The 20,488-nt window shown below is 36.7% G+C and overlaps 1 protein-coding gene across 1 annotated transcript; it reads left to right on the top strand.

The window, feature by feature from the left end:
- The first annotated feature begins 10,875 nt into the window (after positions 1 to 10,875).
- Positions 10,876 to 13,308, top strand: LOC131644427 (uncharacterized). Its single transcript, XM_058914922.1, has 4 exons — positions 10,876 to 11,188; positions 11,435 to 11,688; positions 12,088 to 12,419; positions 12,495 to 13,308. The coding sequence occupies exons 1-4, from the start codon at positions 10,876 to 10,878 to the stop codon at positions 13,306 to 13,308; spliced, it is 1,713 nt and encodes a 570-aa protein (XP_058770905.1).
- Positions 13,309 to 20,488: the final 7,180 nt, after the last annotated feature.

The raw sequence follows: 20,488 nt of genomic DNA, 5'->3' as shown, positions 1-20,488 counted from the left end.
TTACCTCTTAACCTTCTTGGCCACCTCTGGCGAATTTACGAAAATACTCCTTGTTTCGGAAGTTCATTTCCGAAAACGTACTTTTATTGGAAAAAAAGGTGTTTTCGGAAATGAATCTCCGAAAAGTTGAATATTTTAATGAAAAATATTGATTTCGGAGATGCATTTCCGAAATAAGGTTAATTTTCAGAAAATTGGTGAATTCGGAAGTTCATCTCCGAATTCACCCCCCTTTGATGAATTCGGAAATGAACTTCCGAAAAAAGGTCTGGACAGAAGAAAAATAACAAACAAGAATGATTCGCTTTATTTAATCGGATGAAGATTACATCGATCACATTACATAAGATTAAAGTTACATAGTGGTAAACACGGGTAGGTGAGGATGAGTCAACATTTTGATAACGTCGGCCCCCGATCTTTGAAGTTTCGCGTCCAATTCGATCGGACCCTTCGAAGAAAATCGGTCGAACGTTGTCCATATAACCGCTAAATCTTCGTCGTTCTTGATCTCAAAAGGTGTGAATTCAATGCCTCCCTCGTCGTTAAGCGATGGCGAGCGGTACTCGAGCTTGACAACCTTTCGATTTTCGGGATATTGCAATAGCGTGTGGAGCGACGTTATCAACTCCGCAAACGCCGTGTTGCGCGAGAAGCAAAATTGGAACGGCATCGGGTAGCCGGTGGTGAAGTAGACGAATGCTAGGTGGGGGTAGGTTTGTGTCATTTGTGTTTCTAGGTGTGAAGAGGATGAAGAATAGTGTGTTGTATTTATAGACTTATTGGAGCAATAATGGCCCAACAAACCTTATCCTGCTTCAGTGGATGTTTCGGAAATGAACTTCCGAAAATTGGAGGCAGCCTAGTATATTTCGGAAGTTCATTTCCGAATTATGCAGAAACAGACATAAATTTTGCATTTTGTTGATTGCTTAGTGTTTTGTGCAAAAAATACCAAAGGAATTCAAAATAGACTTAAATTAGACAATGCTGACATAAAACATACTTATATTATATATGTATTGAATCGGTCCGATTTTACATGATAAACAACAATACATACAAAAATGGTCATTACAAACAAAAAACAATCCGGAACAAACTAAAATTCACCGAACCAATCTGTGGATCCTAAGTCCAAAATAGGTACGTTCCTCGACCGCTCTCTATTTTGCTCGCGCTCTTGGCTCATCATTTCTTCAAACTCCGCCATTCTTGAAACGAACGGATCCGGCCAAGTCTCCGCCTCATTTGAACGATGTGCCATCCATTGACAAGAAGTGGCCGGTATAGGACACCCCGGTTTCAAAAACACTTGGACGAAGTGCCGCGAACGTAGATACCCGATGCATATGATGCGGATCGACGCGTCCAATGGCGGTCGACTATGAAGTGGAAAGAAAGTCTCACTTAGTCCAAACCTCGTCAAATTGACACACACCATATCATATGCACTTGCTATTAGATGACCCATCTCGGGGAATGACATCCACTTCGAAACCGGAGCGATACCGGTAAGTGATGGAACAAGTGAATCATGAATCTTCGCAAACTTTTCATGATTTTCATATAGTTGGCCGTAGATGTCCCGATACGAAGTCAACTCCGCAAAGAGTTCCCGTCGGACTAAAGTGTGATTATTTTCCCCTTTACCGAGCAAACGCGCAACGGCCCGATATCCACAATTGTCGTCGCCTCCAACATCAACGATGTTATCGATATATTTGTGCATAAAAAGTGGCATCTCATCAATGTAGACAATCGGTTATTTTTTGATCGGCGGTGTGCGAGGTGGCTTCGAAATAGGGGCTCCTTTGTTACCACTACACTTGGACTTCGGTGTCGGTGAATCCGGGAATGATGCATCAACATGTTCAAAGTAGGAAGGAGATCGTTTTGTTGATGTGTCTTCTTGTGTAACTTTGGACTTTTTCGATGCACCTTTTGTTTTAACTGGTTGAGATGGCGGTTTCAAATCGGTGGTCTCCGGAAATCAAATTTTTCGCAATTGTTCTTTTATGTGCATTTTGGTGGTGTCATCCGCTTTAGCAAACTTCTCCATTATCACTTCCAACTCGACGGAGATGGTGATTTTGGAGTCATTTTCCTTCGGCGGGTCAAAATCATCAAAACGAAGTTTCTTCCAATGGTCGGCTACCTCATCCATGCGTATTGGTGAATTCAACTTCTTCTTTTTTGAAAGTATACAAGCACATGGAAGGCTGTATGTATTTCTAATGGTACACCCACATAAAGAACTATCCGGCCCCGTGGTCTCCGACCGCTTCGCTTCATGAAACAAAAAATTCAAACCCGTTTGGGATATGTTGTAAATCAATTGGGAGAATAAAATTTGGCCCTTATACCGGTGTTCCATAACTGTCTTGCTCCGACCGAACGATGTTTGAATTTCATTATGTTGATTTTCAAGCATTTGGTTCACGGTGTCCCATCCCCGACACAAATCTCCCTTGCTATCACCCAACCACCTCTTGAAGACCGCATGTGCGGATTCAACTCGGTTAGTCGTGGTGCAACCAAGATGTCTTACTCGATTTGTCCAAGCGCACACGACTTTTTCTCTTACTTTGTCAAGAATGGTGGATTCGACGTAATGACAAAAAGTCTTAATGGAACCACACAAAGACCTAAAGTGTACCAATTTCTCGGTATACACCTCTTCGGAGTATGCATCCAAAATTTCCCTCCATGCCGCCATTATCCTCTCAACCACAACACCGGCTTTGATAACATTGCCATTTTCATCCGGCCGATCTTTTGTCCCAACGGCGGGTTTCAACTTACTTCTCACGTTACAAGTTATGTGATACCGACAAAGTAACGCGGTCGATGTTGGAAAGACGGTATCAACCGCATTCATCAAAGCATTGTCTCGGTCGGTCACAATGACTTTTGGCATAACATTTTGATCAACCAACAAAGACTTGCATATTCCCAAAGCCCATGTAAAGTTTTCTTCTTTTTCACACTCCAAAAAAGCAAACCCGACCGAATAAGTCTTGTCCGTCGAGGTCACACCGACGATCTCTAGAAGAGGAAACCTATACTTGTTTGTCTTGTACGTCGAATCCATGACAAGAACGGTTGGAAATGTGTTGAACAATTTGACACTTTCGGGATGAGTCCAAAAAATATCACGAACGGTAACTTTGTCCTCGGACGTTCGGAAGCTTGGCACATATTTGTTATCGCCTAATAGTTTCAAAAGTTGTTGCATTTCCGACCGAGGACCCATTTTCAAAACTTTGAGGTTGTGTCGTTCATTGTAAACTTGCTTGATATTTGAAACGCTATCCGGTTTTTTACGCTTCAAATCGGCAAGTATGTTGCGAGGCGCCACTTTGACTATCATTAAATCCGAAATCACATTCTTCTCTTCGCGGGACAAACGACACGCCATTGGATGTCCGTGTAACTTGGAATCCAATGCATGATTATGAATTCCACAAATCACGGTTAAACGCCACAAATCATCAACCCTCCGAGTTGCCCGCAACTTAAACGGACACCCGCACTTTCTCGATCCCGTGTCTTCGTGTTTTAGAACTCGGTTTGATTGTGCATAACTCCCACCCCGTTCGCAATTCAAAACAACGAAAGCTTTCCGCCTATTATTTCCATTATCGGACCTTAAAATTACAATTCTAAATCCAACTTTACTAGCTTCATTCCGAACCCAATCAATCAAATGCTCGCGACTACCGAAGCTCCGATCATTGGTAAATTGTTGCCGAACATTAACCGCATTGATCATAGCTCGATCGTCAATAACCAAATCGTTTTTAACGTTGACAACTTCCGGAGCTATTGCGCCATCGGCTTGCACAGTGTTGTCCGGATGCACCATACTTAACATATGCGAAAATTAGCAAAATTGGCCAAAACTGTTTTTTTTTAACTGCCAGGGCATATTTCGGAAGTTCATTCCCGAAATTTGTTAGGTAATATATTTCGGAAATGAACTTCCGAACCATCGCAGGTTTCAGTATAAATTTGTTGAATCAATATAGTGAAATAGGGGATGAAATGGGAGATGTTTACCTCAAACTGTAGCTTTTTATGCTCCCTTTAACGTGGTCAATGGTTTGAAACTTGATTTTGAGACGAAAAATAGATGGAGATTGATTGAGTTTTGGAGAGGGTTTGGAGAAGTTTTGGAGAAAAAATGATGAAATAGTGAAGGAGGGAAAATTGTATATGCAGGACTATTTTCGGAAATGAACTTCTGAAATATTCACGGTTTTTGAATTTTTCCTGAATTCGGAAATGCATCTCCAAAAACACCACTTTTTTGGTGTTTTCGGAGATTCATTTCCGAAAAGTATGAAAATTCAGAAAAAATAATAACTTCGGAGATGCATCTCCGAATTAGGGGCAATTGGGGGATTTCGCTGGGGGTGACCCCCATAGGGAGGTGGGTAAAGAAAAATTCAAGTAATTAAATCAAAGAAGAAGAAAAATAGGAAGAACAAAGAGAGAAATAGGACCAAGAGAGAGAGAGAGAGGGGGTGCACATTTCAATGCTAGCAGCATATGGTTGAATTGAAAAAAGAAAAACTAAAAATTAAAGTGATTTTCAAATAAATAAGCCAATAAAATGAAAACAAATGGCAATCAAGAAGTGAGAGAAAGGATTTTAATTGTCAAATGTCAAATAGTTATTGAAAAGGAGAAAAGTTATAGTGTTAATTTGTTAGTTACTAAAATGTCTTTTTCATAGTATAATTTTTTTTAAAGAAAATGGCATTATTGGTAGTTTGGTCAATTGATTAGTATTTGATAGATTTATTTAGATACACATGTGAATTTAAATTGAACTACATATTGTAAAATTAAGATAGTCCGTAAGATAAAGGTAATAATTATAAGAATTTTGTTAAAGTAATAATTTGATAGTGAAGTTAGAAATGATTAATTATGTTGTGAAACAAATTTAAACTAACAATTATACAAAAATATTTCTTTTTGGATAAAACTAAATTGCAAATAAAAAAACAATACATAAACCTTCATTCCAATTTAATGTTTATTTTTTAGTTCCCAACCTTCATTACAATTTAGTGTTTATTTTTTACTTCCAAATAGATGATAAAGTATATAAATATAGAACTAAATATTTAAAATAATTTTGACAAAAGACAAGATATATTTTAGTAATTATATTCTCAAATAACTAATAAACACACTCAATCTCAGAATTCTTTAGCACACTCAATCTTTGAGTTCTTCAACATATATATTATTTTCATTGTATCTTAATATTTGATTAGGACATTAAATTAGGAGTTATATTATTTTAATTTGACTGAAAATAATGAAAATAATAATACTGGTTTATGACACATTGAATTCTTACAAATTTATATCATCAATTTATTCTTTAATCAAGTTTTTGTATTTATTAAAATTAATCTTATTAATTATTAATTAGTTTTTATTTATAATAAATACAAAGTTAAAATAATGATTAATGCAGCTGAATTACAATGTATTTATGAATTCAAAAGATATTAATTTATTACCTATAATGTATTATGAATTTAGAAATAAAAAGTTATTTCATAACGGTCAAAAAATTATGCTTTTAAGGTAGAGACATTCCTCAATAGGCAAGAAACAACACCAACATTGCAATTGCAATATTTCCTAGAGAACCGATAATTGTGACGGCAATAATTCTTATAATTAGGATAGATAAAAATTCTTATAATTAGGATAGATAAAATTCCCTGCTTTACATTAAATCTATTATCTTCATCAGGCGCAATTTTTTATCGCAGTCGAGTCATAGATCAAATTGTAGTACCGAATCTTAGACATTATCAAACATCCTGCATTTCAATAGAATTATCAGTATTATCAAGACTTAATTGGATAATTCAATTTGCCATAAATAATTATTAATATATACATAGCAATAATATAACTCCTAATAAATTCAAAGATTGAATAGAATAGTACAAGAAAAAAAATAGATCAATTTAAAAGTTAAAAGAATTTAGAATTTAAATGAGTATTACTTACTGATAAAATGTTTGCAAGTTAAACCTGATGCATCATATCAATTTATTTGAAATGTCATAATCATTTGGACAAATGGACCTTTTTGGGTTGTGAAATACTACAACATTATGAACTTTGAATTTACTAAAAGTAAAGGTTTCCTTCCAGCTTTATCTATGAGGGCTACTGTAAAATTAATAAACATGCCTATGTTAGTTGGGAAGAAACAAAAATTAAACTTTCCAATGAATACTTGTAAAGTTTAAGAAAAAAGAACATGAAGAATAGTATAAATTATACCCCCGACTGCAGAAGAAATTAATATGACAAAATACACCAAAACAATATAAAATAGTTAAACAATCCTTTGTTTTCATTTTGTTTAACAGGGCATAAGTAATCATAAAGCAATTTGCAAAGCCATTATTTAATAGAATTAAAAAATGACCAACAACCTGAGTTATTCAGCACAGTTAAGAGGTTTATCGTCATATTCCACGATAGTAGCAGCCTCCCCGATGTTGGATTGAAAGCAAAGTGCTAGAATAATTTGATTGCATCCGTTGTAGTTTTTATAAACAATCCTCACAAAACCATATAACTTCATCAGAAAAAATCACAGGTTCATCTAAACAGTACCTGATAGAAAAAAGGACCTAAAGAGCATGAAATTTCAACTTTATAAAGTTCAAAACTTCTATTCAATAAAACATTGGGAGAAAAAACATATTCAAATTGAAGTCAATAATTGTATGAGAAGCATTTGAGGTGTAGACACTTGAAGGTAAATACGACGACAAAAACTTGCTATAAGAACATCAAATAAAGCAGCAAAAAGAAGTGAAGTAGCGAACGATAAGTACCTGTGAAGACACAAGCCTCACACTTATTGCAACAGGTATCCACATTTGAGACAAACACTCTCCTGCAACAGGTATACAAACTTTTACTAAAATGATTCATAACTCAGTAAGATCAAAAGGGAAACAAAAGCCCCGAAAGTATTCACAAATCCTAAATCTCTATCAAAACCACTTCAGAGCAATAGATAATAAGTCAGAAAAATCAAATCTTAAAAATCAGTCAATAGTTATTTATCTTGAGGTGAAATTAGAATCAAACTCTTCCTCTTATTCCCTCTTCTTCTCCACACCAAGTAACATGCTTCTCAATTTTCCAGATGAAAATCCTCCACCATCCTGCAAACCCAAGTTCCCAATAAGACCAAAACAAAAAAACAAAATTATGAAAGAACCCCAAAAAGGAACAGATCAGGAAGAAGTGTTACGATTTGCAGCAAAATCGAGAAAAGTAAACAACTTTAACATTGATATATCATTTTCCATAACGATGGTGAAAAGAGTGAAATGTTAAGAAAAAAATTGAAATCAAACCAAAAGGGATTGGCAGAACACATGAGATAGATAGAATGTAACATGAGGCAATTTCCTAAGAACAAAATCTCAAACACAAACCTAAACTAATATACAGATAAATAAAAACTATTATGGTTTTGTGATGATAAACCCTAAAATTATAAATCAGAAGAAATCTAAAATCGAAAAATCAAAACTCAGTATTTTTCAATATTAATGCACCCTAAAATTAAAGAATATGAGATGAAATTTATACCTGATGTAATCTCTTTGTTATAGCAAGATCTGAGCATTTTCTTCTTTTAACTACTTCAAGAAATATGATTATTTATCATGGATGAAGACCATTAATATACTCTGCATCACACAAAATAAAAATGAAACAAAAAAGATGCAAAATCTAAAAACGAAATCACGCCCTTACAAACGATGATACAAATATACCGTGTACCTTTTGCATCGGTTGTCCATAGCGAAGTTATTCGAAACAAAACTCCAAACGATGCATTAGGAATGTCGTGAGATGAGAAGTAAGAAAATGGTTAAGGTTTTTTCATTAGAAGTGGTGGTGACAGTAGATATGGTGGAGAAAGGGGATGACGGCGGTGTTAGGGTTTGTGGGAAGAAAAAAGAGAGAGGAGAGAAAACGGGAGAAAGAGAGAGAAGTGAGTGAAGGGATATGATGGTGGGAAAAAGTGTTTTTTAATTTGAACTAATAAAAGCATGTGTAGCAACCTGCCTAAAAATTTATAACTTAGAGAGTCGCCACCTATCCTACCAAGGCGAATAGGAAACCTTTAATGGATAAGAGATTTAGGGTAAGATACTATATTCGGGTTAAGGGAAGGTGTTAGGCACCCAAAACCCTTTCCTAAAGGTTAACATTGCAAAGATAAGGGTTATGGCAAAAAATATAAAGAAAGGTAACAGATAGTTAATAGGATTAAAGGCTTAATTATTGACATGATTAAGATTTGGAGGAGGGGGACTCGCCTTGTTGCCAAGTGCCTACGTATCTCCTTAGGGAGAATCAGAGTCAACGTAGTTCGGGCACAAGGTTGTATGCCTTAGAATTGATTATGAAGTTGTTTTAAAGGTATTTTGAGTTACCTTGTCGTAGTTTTTGAAATGCGAATGTTCGCAAGGTATTTTGAATTACCTTATCGTAGTTCGAACATCGCAGTATTGAAGAGATGAAATTTTGAGTGTTTTAAGTGACATACAACCCTGGTTTAATTTGCACTATTAATCGCAATGATCAATAGGTTTGATCATCATAATTAATAGATTAGTAGAGAATTGCTGGCAATTCTAATCGATTGATTCGATTATCACTTTTAGCAAATGGATGTATTTTAAATAATTAATTTGATCGTTATCCCTCATAACCAATAGATTTGATTAATAATAATAACGAATTTTTATAAAGGGAAAATGCTAATCATCGTAACCAATAGATTTGGTTACAACCATTTAGCAAAATAATTATTGTTTTTATATTTTTTTTAATTGATTATTACCCATCGCGACCGATTAATTGGGTCGAAACGAATAATAAATTAAATCCTAACACTTTGTATTATTTTTTATATTATATATTTTTGTTATCTTTTATATTTGATATGTTTTTTTTGTATTGTTATTCTATAGGAAAAACTAAATAAATATATGAATACATTAGATCTAACTAGTTAAAAAATAAAATCTAGACATAAGCCTGATCGGTCACCAATTTCTCTTATACTCCGCGATTTATTTGGTAAAAATCGGTCATTTCGGTAACACTGTGAATGTTTTGTTCTTTGTTTTTAGTAGTTCTTTCATGTTTTGCTAATCTAATTGTTTTTGATAAATTTTAGTAGAATAGTTGCTTTTGATCACTTTGTTGGTAGTTATTGGTTATTTCAGGTGTAAGGAAGAATCGCCGAAAAAATGGGACGAGAACAGAAGAAAACAAAGCCAAAATTGCGAGGAAAGAAGCTGACGCGGGCGCCAGTGTCGTTTGACACACCCATGTCAGCTGAAAAAGGAAGAAAATGCTGCTGGGAGCTGACACGGGCGCCAGTGTCATTTGACACGGCCGTGTCAGCTGTTAGATGAAAACAGAGTTTTTTAAGGAGAAAACAGTGGCTGACACGGGCGCCAGTGTCGTTTGACACGGCCGTGTCAGCTGTTGCGGCCAAAAATTGAATTTTTAAGCTGTTTCATTAGTCCAAGTCTCATTAAGGGCGTTTTCGACTTTTTGCATGAATGGAATGTAACCTAACACTACTTAGTCCTAGTTTGAGAGTTTGGAGAGCATCTTGGATCATATTGAAGAATTTTACGGTGAAGAAGAGAAGCTATCAAGGGTTTCGGAGAACGGAGATTTTCAACGACAATCGCAATTGAAGATCAAAGCTTTCCCTAATTTTTGTAATGTTTATCATCTCTATTTTTATTTCTTCGAATATTACTATGAGTAGCTAAACCCCCCCAATGCTAGGGGGGTGTCCCTGAATTGCCATTGTTATGAACTAACTTTCTATCAATTTATGTTATTCAAGTTTTAATGAGTTTATCTTCATTGTGCAAAGTTTTTAATGCCTTTTCTATCGGACAAATAGTTTTTGGATTTACGGTTGAGGTTTAGGTCGGACAAACCACTCAACGCATTTTGCACAATAATACTTCGGTAAAAATTGCTTAGGAATGAGGATTTAACCGTAGTAACCGTTTAATTCTTGATATTCATTATTATAGCACTTGTTGTTATCGTTAATAGCTAAGGAATTAGGATTAAAGATAAACACCAAAGGTTTTCCGTTAAGGAATTAAGGGAAACAACTCTTGAGATTCGGTAGTAGTTCATTATAACTGTATTTCATAAATTGGGGAATAAAGTTCATTGCGCGGCAATTTAAACACCTAACCTAGCATGCTTTCTCATATTGTCAAGAACGATTATTTTACTTTTGCTTTTATTAGTTATAATTAATATAAATTCTCTACAAACAAACAAATCCCATGATCTTTTGTTCAATTGAATAATTGTGAAACTTATATTTCCTACGCAGTCCGCGAGTTCGATACTGGGTATAAACCTCTTTTTAAAACTACATTGATGAAAAATAGTACACTTGCTAATTTTCCGATCAAGTTTTTGGCGCCGTTGCCGGGGACTGCCAAAATATAAGTTTAATAATAATTCAATTGGATTTTTGTTGCTCTGCAACTAAAATTTTATTTTTCTGTTATATTTTATTTTATTTTATTTTTGCTGATTACTCATAATTATCTAATCTTTGTATGCGAGGTAAGGCCTCAGCACAATTTTTTTTTTAACGCAGAGCCATAACGATCGTTGCGAGCTAGACTTAGAAAAGCAAGACAACAGAGACTGGAAGCGATAGAAGAAAATCTAATAGCTTCGGAATCTGATAACGAGGATACTTTTTCTGTTCATTCTGAGCACTCGGATTCGGAGGCTGAAACTATGGCGGCTCCCGTAGAAAGACTGTTAGGTGATTATGGTGGAGCAAATGCACCAACCGGCCGGATGACAATAGTGAATCAACCGGTCGATGTTGCCCACTTTCAGTTGCACCCGGCAACCATACGACAACTTGAGAAGAAACCTTTCTCTGGAAGAATTAATGAAGATGCCAACAAGCATTTACAAAGGTTTCTTACTATGACTACGTCGTTGAAAATAGAGGGGCATTCTGAAGAGGCAAAGAAACTAGTGATGTTTCCGTTCACTTTGTCAGATGATGCTGAAGAATGGTTTTACTCTTTACCTGCTGGAAGTATCACCACTTGGCAACAAATGGAGACAACATTTTTAAATGAGTATTTCCCTGCTTCTGTGTATATCCGAAAAAGATATGACATAGTAAATTTTAAACAGAAGGAAGGAGAATCACTTGGAGATGCGTATAAAAGGTTCAAGCGGTTGTTGGTTGCATGTCCCACTCATAACATGGATGTGACTGAACAAATGCAGAACTTTGTGAATGGTCTTAAGTTGAAGACGAAGCAACTTATTGACACAGCTGCCGGTGGCTCAACAAATTTCAAAACAGCCACGGAAATCAAGAAGATCATTGATGCTATCGCGGCAAATGAACACTTGGAGTTATATGACCGTAGTGTTAATCAGCCTGAAGGGTTAATTGATTTGAAGTTGTCAAATCAAGTTGTTAAGATGGAAGACCAAATTGTGGCTGAAGTTGAACGAAGACTAAAACAAATGGCTCTCGAGAAGCAAACTGTAGCACAGGTTCAACCAGCTCAGCCGATTCAAGCGGTAAATTGTGAGATATGTGGAGGACCTCATTTTGCCATGCATTGTGTGGCAACAGCTCAACAAGTGGAGGAAATCAAATTTTTGAAGCAGAACAAACCCTACTCCAACACTTACAATCCAGGATGGAAAAATCAACCAAAATTCTCCTGGAAAGATCAACAAGGGGATGTTCCTAAACAAGGAGTTGTGCCATACCAAAGTCTACCACAACAACAACAATATCGGCCACCGCAACAACCATATCAACAACCGCAACAACAATTTCAGCAACAGGGACCAAGAAAAGCAGACTGGGAGATCGCCATTGAAAAGATGGCCGCTCAAAGTTCCCAATTTCAAGAAGAAACAAGGAGCAATTTTCGAAACACAGGTGCATCCATCAAAAATCTTGAGGTTCAGATGAGTCAGATAGCACAACAACTCGCCAATGCTCAACCACAAGGTGCCTTACCAAGTGCAACTGTTACAAACCCAAGGGAGCATCAGAATGTGAATGTCATCTCAACAAGAAGTCTGAGGAGATCAAAACCAGAAGAAAAAAGTGAAATTGAGTATGATGATATCATCGAAGTAGATCTTGAAGTGCGTGAAAATAAGAAAGTGCCAGAGGAGGTGATACAACCTGTGAAGCCAACTGAAGAGAAAAGAAGAAAAGAGCCGACACCATTGATTAAGTTGCCGTATCCTTCTCGAGTAGCAAAGAAGGACCAAAAAGAGAAAGACTTTGAGAAGTTTGCCACATACTTCAAAAAGTTAGAGATCAATATTCCATTCTTTGATGCACTCGAGAAAATGCCAATGTACAGGAAATTCATGAAGGAAGTGATATCTAAAAAGAAACCAACAAGGGGTGAAGGGGTAGTTAAGAAGGAGAAATGTTGTGCAATCTCACCAGAGAAGAGAATACCAATCAAGCAGAAAGATCCTGGATCAGTTGCAATACCGTGCACGATAAAAAACAGAACTTTCATGAAGGTTCTAATTGATTCGGGTGCTAGTGTGAGCTTAATGCCATTATCTATCTTCAAAAAGCTCGGTATTCAAAAGGTGAGTGAAAGAGGAACAGAGTTGAAATTTGCAGATCACACAATGAAGAGGTCATATGGGGTGGCAGAAGATGTATTGGTAGAAATTGACAAATTTGTTTTTCCAGTTGATTTTGAAATAATGGATATCCCTGAAGATGAAGAGACCCCTATTATTCTGGGTCGACCTTTCTTGCGCACTAGTAGGTGCAATGTCGATATTGAAAAAGGTACTCTGACTTTGAAATCTTTTGATGAAGAAATAACTTTGAAAGTGTTAGATACCAAGAAGCAAGGTGAAAGTGGAGATAATCAATCTTCAGTTGGAATGATCCACATAGTAGGAAAAAGCAAAAGATCAGAACCAACCCCAAAAAAGGTCTCAAGCATAATCTCTCAGGTGGCAGCATCTCATATAAAAACTCCAAAGTCCAATAAAGAAATCAAGGAAAGAAAGAAAAAGGAACATCAAGGTAAGGAGATGGAAGTTGAAAGTGACTTGAGGCACAAAGTGTTCCATCCTTTAAATTTAGATGAGTTCTGGGTTGCGGAAAGGACAAGCAAAATGGTGTGGAAGAGGAAGTATCCCCCATAATAGAAGGGAATGGATCGTCGAGCCATGCGACGTTAAACGAAGCGCTTCGTGGGAGGCAACCCACGGTTTTAATAATGCAGTTTACTTTTTGTTTTGTTTTCAGATAAAAAAAAAAAAGGGTCTCTCCGGTGAAAGCTAGGAAGCTGCAGCTGGAGTCACAATACCCTCTGTGAGTTCACCCTCGCTATCTCGAATTTAAACATTGAGGTCAATGTTTAGTTCAAGTGTGGGGGGGTTTTTATTGCATTCAGTTTTTAGATTCGGTTATTTGTGTTTGTTCCTAGTATTTCTATGCTATTATGTCTACCATGTGTTACAAATTGATGTGATTTACCGGATGGTTGATGAAGTGGTAGTAAAAGGATGAAAGATCCAACCCAAGCTTGCACCTCAGGCATCCCTGAAAGTTGATACAACCGAAAGAAGTAGTTGGACGCAGCTTGATGACACCTGACTGAGATTGAAAGCTAGTACATACGAACCGGAAAAGAAGCGACATTACACAATAAGTACTCTGGACCCTGTAAGCTATGCCCAACATGGTGAGATCATAAAAAGCCAGAAATTTATCATCATGAGAGAGTAGTCAGGTATGACTTTATCACTTTGAATTTGCGTAAGTTCTACTCATATGACACTACATGATAACACACACTGAGGCACGTTTTTTGTTGTTTCCCCTTGAGCCTTTCTAGCCGTCCCTTAATTATGTTTATCCATTGCAAACCCTTTCTAGCCTGTATCCCTTGTTTGTTTTTTTTTGTTAACCGCATATATTACCCCTTGGCCAAAAAGAAAAAAATATTCCCTCTTACCCGTGCTCGGCATAAACGTTGTGGATGTAGAAATTGTGCAAAAATTCTAAGTTTGGGGTGGTGAACCTTATGCGAAAAGGGCAAGTGTGAAAAAAAAAAAAGAAGAAATATATGGGGAGACTCTTGAATGCTCCGAAGAAGAAAAAATATATAGAACTCATAAAACACACTTGTCCCGGTTAAATGACTTGGTTACATTCGAAACACTCGAATAATTGAGTGAAGTTAAAAAGTCAATGCTACACCCCATTGTATTAAAATAAGCACAATGACAAGAAAGACAACATGATTGCCGAGCCCCCTAAACCTTTGTGTATCCGTTTCCTTGTTTATCCTACCTGTCCTAAGCCCCGTTACAACCCAAACACCTCAAAAAGTGTGTGCAAAGTGTTTGTGTATGAAAGTAGAATTTGTTCAAATTTAAAAGTTGATATTGCATATTGTGACTTATGAGTGAATTGTTTTTAACCATGAGAGACTTGGTGAGAAGTGTGAAAAAGCTTACAGGTGAAGGAGAATTTTAACGTGAAAGTGGAGCGGAAAATTCGGGGAGCAAAAGCTAGCACGATTGACCAGAAGGGTGGAAGTCGAGTTGTGAAAAGCACGGTTGTATTGTGGAAGCATAAATTTAGGGGTGACCTTTGTTTGATGTCTCAGGCATTGCTTGAGGACAAGCAACGAGCTAAGTTTGGGGTTGTGATCGGTCACCAATTTCTCTTATACTCCGCGATTTATTTGGTAAAAATCGGTCATTTCGGTAACACTGTGAATGTTTTGTTCTTTGTTTTTAGTAGTTCTTTCATGTTTTGCTAATCTAATTGTTTTTGATAAATTTTAGTAGAATAGTTGCTTTTGATCACTTTGTTGGTAGTTATTGGTTATTTCAGGTGTAAGGAAGAATCGCCGAAAAAATGGGACGAGAACAGAAGAAAACAAAGCCAAAATTGCGAGGAAAGAAGCTGACGCGGGCGCCAGTGTCGTTTGACACACCCATGTCAGCTGAAAAAGGAAGAAAATGCTGCTGGGAGCTGACACGGGCGCCAGTGTCATTTGACACGGCCGTGTCAGCTGTTAGATGAAAACAGAGTTTTTTAAGGAGAAAACAGTGGCTGACACGGGCGCCAGTGTCGTTTGACACGGCCGTGTCAGCTGTTGCGGCCAAAAATTGAATTTTTAAGCTGTTTCATTAGTCCAAGTCTCATTAAGGGCGTTTTCGACTTTTTGCATGAATGGAATGTAACCTAACACTACTTAGTCCTAGTTTGAGAGTTTGGAGAGCATCTTGGATCATATTGAAGAATTTTACGGTGAAGAAGAGAAGCTATCAAGGGTTTCGGAGAACGGAGATTTTCAACGACAATCGCAATTGAAGATCAAAGCTTTCCCTAATTTTTGTAATGTTTATCATCTCTATTTTTATTTCTTCGAATATTACTATGAGTAGCTAAACCCCCCCAATGCTAGGGGGTGTCCCTGAATTGCCATTGTTATGAACTAACTTTCTATCAATTTATGTTATTCAAGTTTTAATGAGTTTATCTTCATTGTGCAAAGTTTTTAATGCCTTTTCTATCGGACAAATAGTTTTTGGATTTACGGTTGAGGTTTAGGTCGGACAAACCACTCAACGCATTTTGCACAATAATACTTCGGTAAAAATTGCTTAGGAATGAGGATTTAACCGTAGTAACCGTTTAATTCTTGATATTCATTATTATAGCACTTGTTGTTATCGTTAATAGCTAAGGAATTAGGATTAAAGATAAACACCAAAGGTTTTCCGTTAAGGAATTAAGGGAAACAACTCTTGAGATTCGGTAGTAGTTCATTATAACTGTATTTCATAAATTGGGGAATAAAGTTCATTGCGCGGCAATTTAAACACCTAACCTAGCATGCTTTCTCATATTGTCAAGAACGATTATTTTACTTTTGCTTTTATTAGTTATAATTAATATAAATTCTCTACAAACAAACAAATCCCATGATCTTTTGTTCAATTGAATAATTGTGAAACTTATATTTCCTACGCAGTCCGCGAGTTCGATACTGGGTATAAACCTCTTTTTAAAACTACATTGATGAAAAATAGTACACTTGCTAATTTTCCGATCAAGTTTTTGGCGCCGTTGCCGGGGACTGCCACTAATTTAAACTAGTAATAGATCAAATAAAAAAATTGTAATATGATGTGATCGAAATAAAAGGAAACCGCTTCCTGTTACTGAATCACTAAATATGGTCTTTGACTTTTCAAAATTGATTGGCTCTAATAGAAACCTGACATGTGGCATATGTAATTTCTTTATAAATCATTAAAACAAATGGTTAGAAACACAAGCCATACATTCAGCATAATCCAACATAACACCCATTCCTTTCTCTTTTGTTCAACACGAAGGAATCTCAGGATGAAAATCATAAATTGCAAAGGCATGGAAACATATATCGGAACCAATTCGAACAATAAGCAAAATCAAAGATGAAAAAGGATTACCGATTAGAATTGGTGTAGATAGCGGATCTGAAATTGACGCGATGTCAGTGTGGATTCGTCTCAGCTGCTGATGCGTTGCTGTATGCTGTTGGTGCAGCGTCGATTTGGAGCGGCGGTGTGCAATTTCGCCTGGAGCGTGCGGCGGTTGGTGTTGTCGAGTTCGACGGAGGCGCGGTGATGGATTGAATTGAATCGGCTTCGTCATGGCAGTGATGTGTTACCGATTCTCCTTCCTTCTTTCTTTCTTTTTCTCTGAAAAAAACAAGAACCAAAAAGCAAACAACAACCAAATGATAATAGTGATGAGTGCCTTAGAAATTGTTTACAGATTTGTGATGTTTTAAGGTGATGTGAATGTTGATTCTTTTAAGTGATTTAATATAGGTGAAGGCATGATTTGTGTTGAAGCTCTTGACTCTGGAGTGATTGGTGTGCTGAGAGTTTATTTGTGGGTGATGATTGATTCGGCAAAGCTGTTGTTTCGGCTTATCGCAAAAGCCTTCTTCTTCTCTTTTTTTATATTACACGTGAAAGAAAAAAACAGAAATTGTTAGTATATAAAAAGTATGAAATTGTTAGTAAGAAAAAAAAAACAAATACACCATTGATAGACAAACCAACTTGAAAAAAAGATAAAATTGAAATTAACAAAAGGTTTTAGCCGTGAAAGTATTTTTTGGGAATGGATGGTGAAGCCGTTTTTGCTGTCAAGGTAGACGTGAGAATAGAGACTGTGTAGGTTAGGATTCGAAATTTGTTTTTTCTTTAAAAGTGGTAAAAGGTATATGAAATAAGGATTGATTGTTGTTTTTTTCGGATCCCAGCAAAGAAAATAGGGGTTTTTATTGATATGTCTCCAGTTTGTGAATCGGTTCCCCTTTGTGTACAAAAAATGTTACATTTATATTAGTCCCAATTAGGGTTTTATATACCTAATGGGCCTACTAAAACTAAACCTAATAATCCTAAAACTAATTCTAATAATAGTTAGTAATAATATTAATAAAAATCCTAATCCTAATAAATCTTAATATTTATAAATTATGATAATACTAAAATTAATAATTAATTAACAATAGTAATAAAAATATTAAAATAAATAAATTAACATTATAATACATAATAATCTAATAAAAGTAGACTATACATTCGTAATAGACTTTCCGAATGATCAAACCTGGACTGGGCCAAATGTTTGGGCTCAAATACTCCTTACTCCTACCTCCCCTTTTAACTCAGGATATTTTATAAGAGCGTGGGTTTGACAATAGGAATGTCAAACCCCATGACTCTTAATTTTGACCCTTGACATGAATTGATCGGGAAAATTTTGGGGTATGACAGCTGCCCCTGTTCAATCTTCTTAAACCTGAAGAGTTAGATAGGCATGTCTGCCTATCGTGATCTAAAGGTAGAAGATGATTGGACACTGAGAATGCCCCGAAATTTGCATTCGTTGGGAAGAAGTTATGTGGGAGATGGGCTTTAAAGATGCCATCCAAGGTGAATACCATTCTTTCTCTCTCTTCCTCTTTTTTTTGAAGGAGTTACGCATTTAAATCGTAGCGTGGCCTAAAAAGGCAACCTTGACTTTATGCAATGTTTTGATGCATGTAATGTATGATGCAGTGAGCTTCTCAAAAATAAATGAGAGTAATGTATGTATATGCATTATGTATGAATGAGGTATGTTAATTAAATGATGCATGATTGTCAGCATGTTAGTTGAAGTAACTTTGAAAAAGAAAAATAGAACCTTGTTTGTTATTGAAGAAGATCACCGCCGAGGGGCTAACGTGATAAACCATAACTTATTGTTGCTCGAGGACTACCGCAATAAGTGATGATTGGGATTGAAATTGAAGTTGAAATAGAAATGGGCTTTGGTACTGACGTACCAAAGAACTCGGTGCCATATCATCGCTAAAAACTAACGTGATAAGACGTAACGCGAAGGTTACGATTTGGGTTGGAATTGAAATTAAAATTGAAATTGGAATGAGTTTTGGCTATTGCCAAAGAGCTCGGTGCCATATCACTGCCGTGATAAGACGTAACGCGATGGTTACGATTTGGATTGAAATTGAAGGTGCCATTATCACTGCCGTGATAAGACGTAACGCGAAGGTTACGATTTGGTTTAAAATTGAAGGTGCCATTATCACTGCCGTGATAAGACGTAATGCGAAGGTTACGATTTGGTTTGAAATTGAAGGTGCCATTATCACTGCCATGATAAGACGTAACGCGAAGGTTACGATTTGGATTGAAATTGAAGGTGCCATTATCACTGCCGTGATAAGACGTAACGCGAAGGTTACGATTTGGTTTGAAATTGAAGGTGCCATTATCACTGCCGTGATAAGACGTAACGCGAAGGTTACGATTTGGATTGAAATTGAAGGTGCCATTATCACTGCTGTGATAAGACGTAACGCGAAGGTTACGATTTGGTTTGAAATTGAAGGTGCCATTATCACTGTCGTGATAAGACGTAACGCGAAGGTTACGATTTGGTTTGAAATTGAAGGTGCCATTATCACTGTCGTGATAAGACGTAACGCGAAGGTCACGATTTTGGTTTGAAATAGAAGGTGCCATTATCACTGTCGTGATAAGACGTAACGCGAAGGTTACAATTTGGATTGAAATTGAAGGTGCCATTATCACTACCGTGATAAGACGTAATGCGAAGGTTACGATTTGGTTTGAAATTGAAGGTGCCATTATCACTGCCGTGATAAAACGTAACGCGAAGGTTACGATTTGGTTTGAAATTGAAGGTGCCATTATCACTGCCGTGATAAGACGTAACGCGAAGGTTACGATTTGGTTTGAAAATGAAGGTGCCATTATCACTGCCGTGATAAGACGTAACGCGAAGGTTACGATTTGGTTTGAAATTGAAGGTGCCATTATCACTGTCGTGATAAGACGTAACGCGAAGGTTACGATTTGGATTGAAATTGAAGGTGCCATTATCACTGCCGTGATAAGACGTAACGCGATGGTTACGATTTGGTTTGAAATTGAAGGTGCCATTATCACTGCCGTGATAAGACGTAACGCGATGGTTACGATTTGGTTTAAAATTGAAGGTGCCATTATCACTGCCGTGATAAGACGTAACGCGATGGTTACGATTTGGTTTGAAATTGGAATTGAAATGGAAACGGGATCTAAAAGGGTTTGGAATAGGATTGAGATAGGATTGGAATAGGATTTGAAATAGGATTTGGAAAATAGGAGTTGGGAAATTAGTTTGGAATTGGAATGGGATTTGAAATAGGATTTGGATTTTGAGGTAACGGGCAGTCGGGAACTGGCTACCAGGTGGGAACTGGGTTATGATGTAACAGCCAGACGGGAACTGACTACCAATTGGATTCGATGGTTTTCCAAGACGAGAACTGGACTTTGCAAGGATTTTCTAGGACGAGAACTGGACTTTGTAAGGATTTTCCAGGACGAGAACTGGACTTTGTAAGGATTTAGATTTGCAAATGAAAATTGGGCTTTTATAGTATATGAATGTAGCAAATGATATGCATGGTTTGATGTTGGAGTGAAGCAACATGGTTAATGCATGACGATGATTTATGATGACTTGGATGTTTTGATGTGTGGGATGATGCTTATGCTCATGCTTATGTTGATTGATGTAATGAGTGGAACGAAATAATGTCTTCTATAAGACTTCCTGAAAAAGGTTTCCGGAATGGATGTGAACATTTGTCTTGAAGGTCTACCTAAAAAGGTTCTTGGAAAGGATAATGGATGTCTTAGAAAAGACTACTTAGGAAGGTTCGTAGAATGTCTTAGAGAAGACTACTTGAAGAGATTCCTGAAAAGGATGCCAAATTGTTTT

Source organism: Vicia villosa, linkage group LG1, assembly GCF_029867415.1.
Source record: "Vicia villosa cultivar HV-30 ecotype Madison, WI linkage group LG1, Vvil1.0, whole genome shotgun sequence".
Lineage (NCBI taxonomy): Eukaryota > Viridiplantae > Streptophyta > Magnoliopsida > Fabales > Fabaceae > Vicia > Vicia villosa.
The sequence above is the reverse complement of the archived record's forward strand: the minus strand, read 5'-3'. Positions and strand labels throughout refer to the sequence as shown.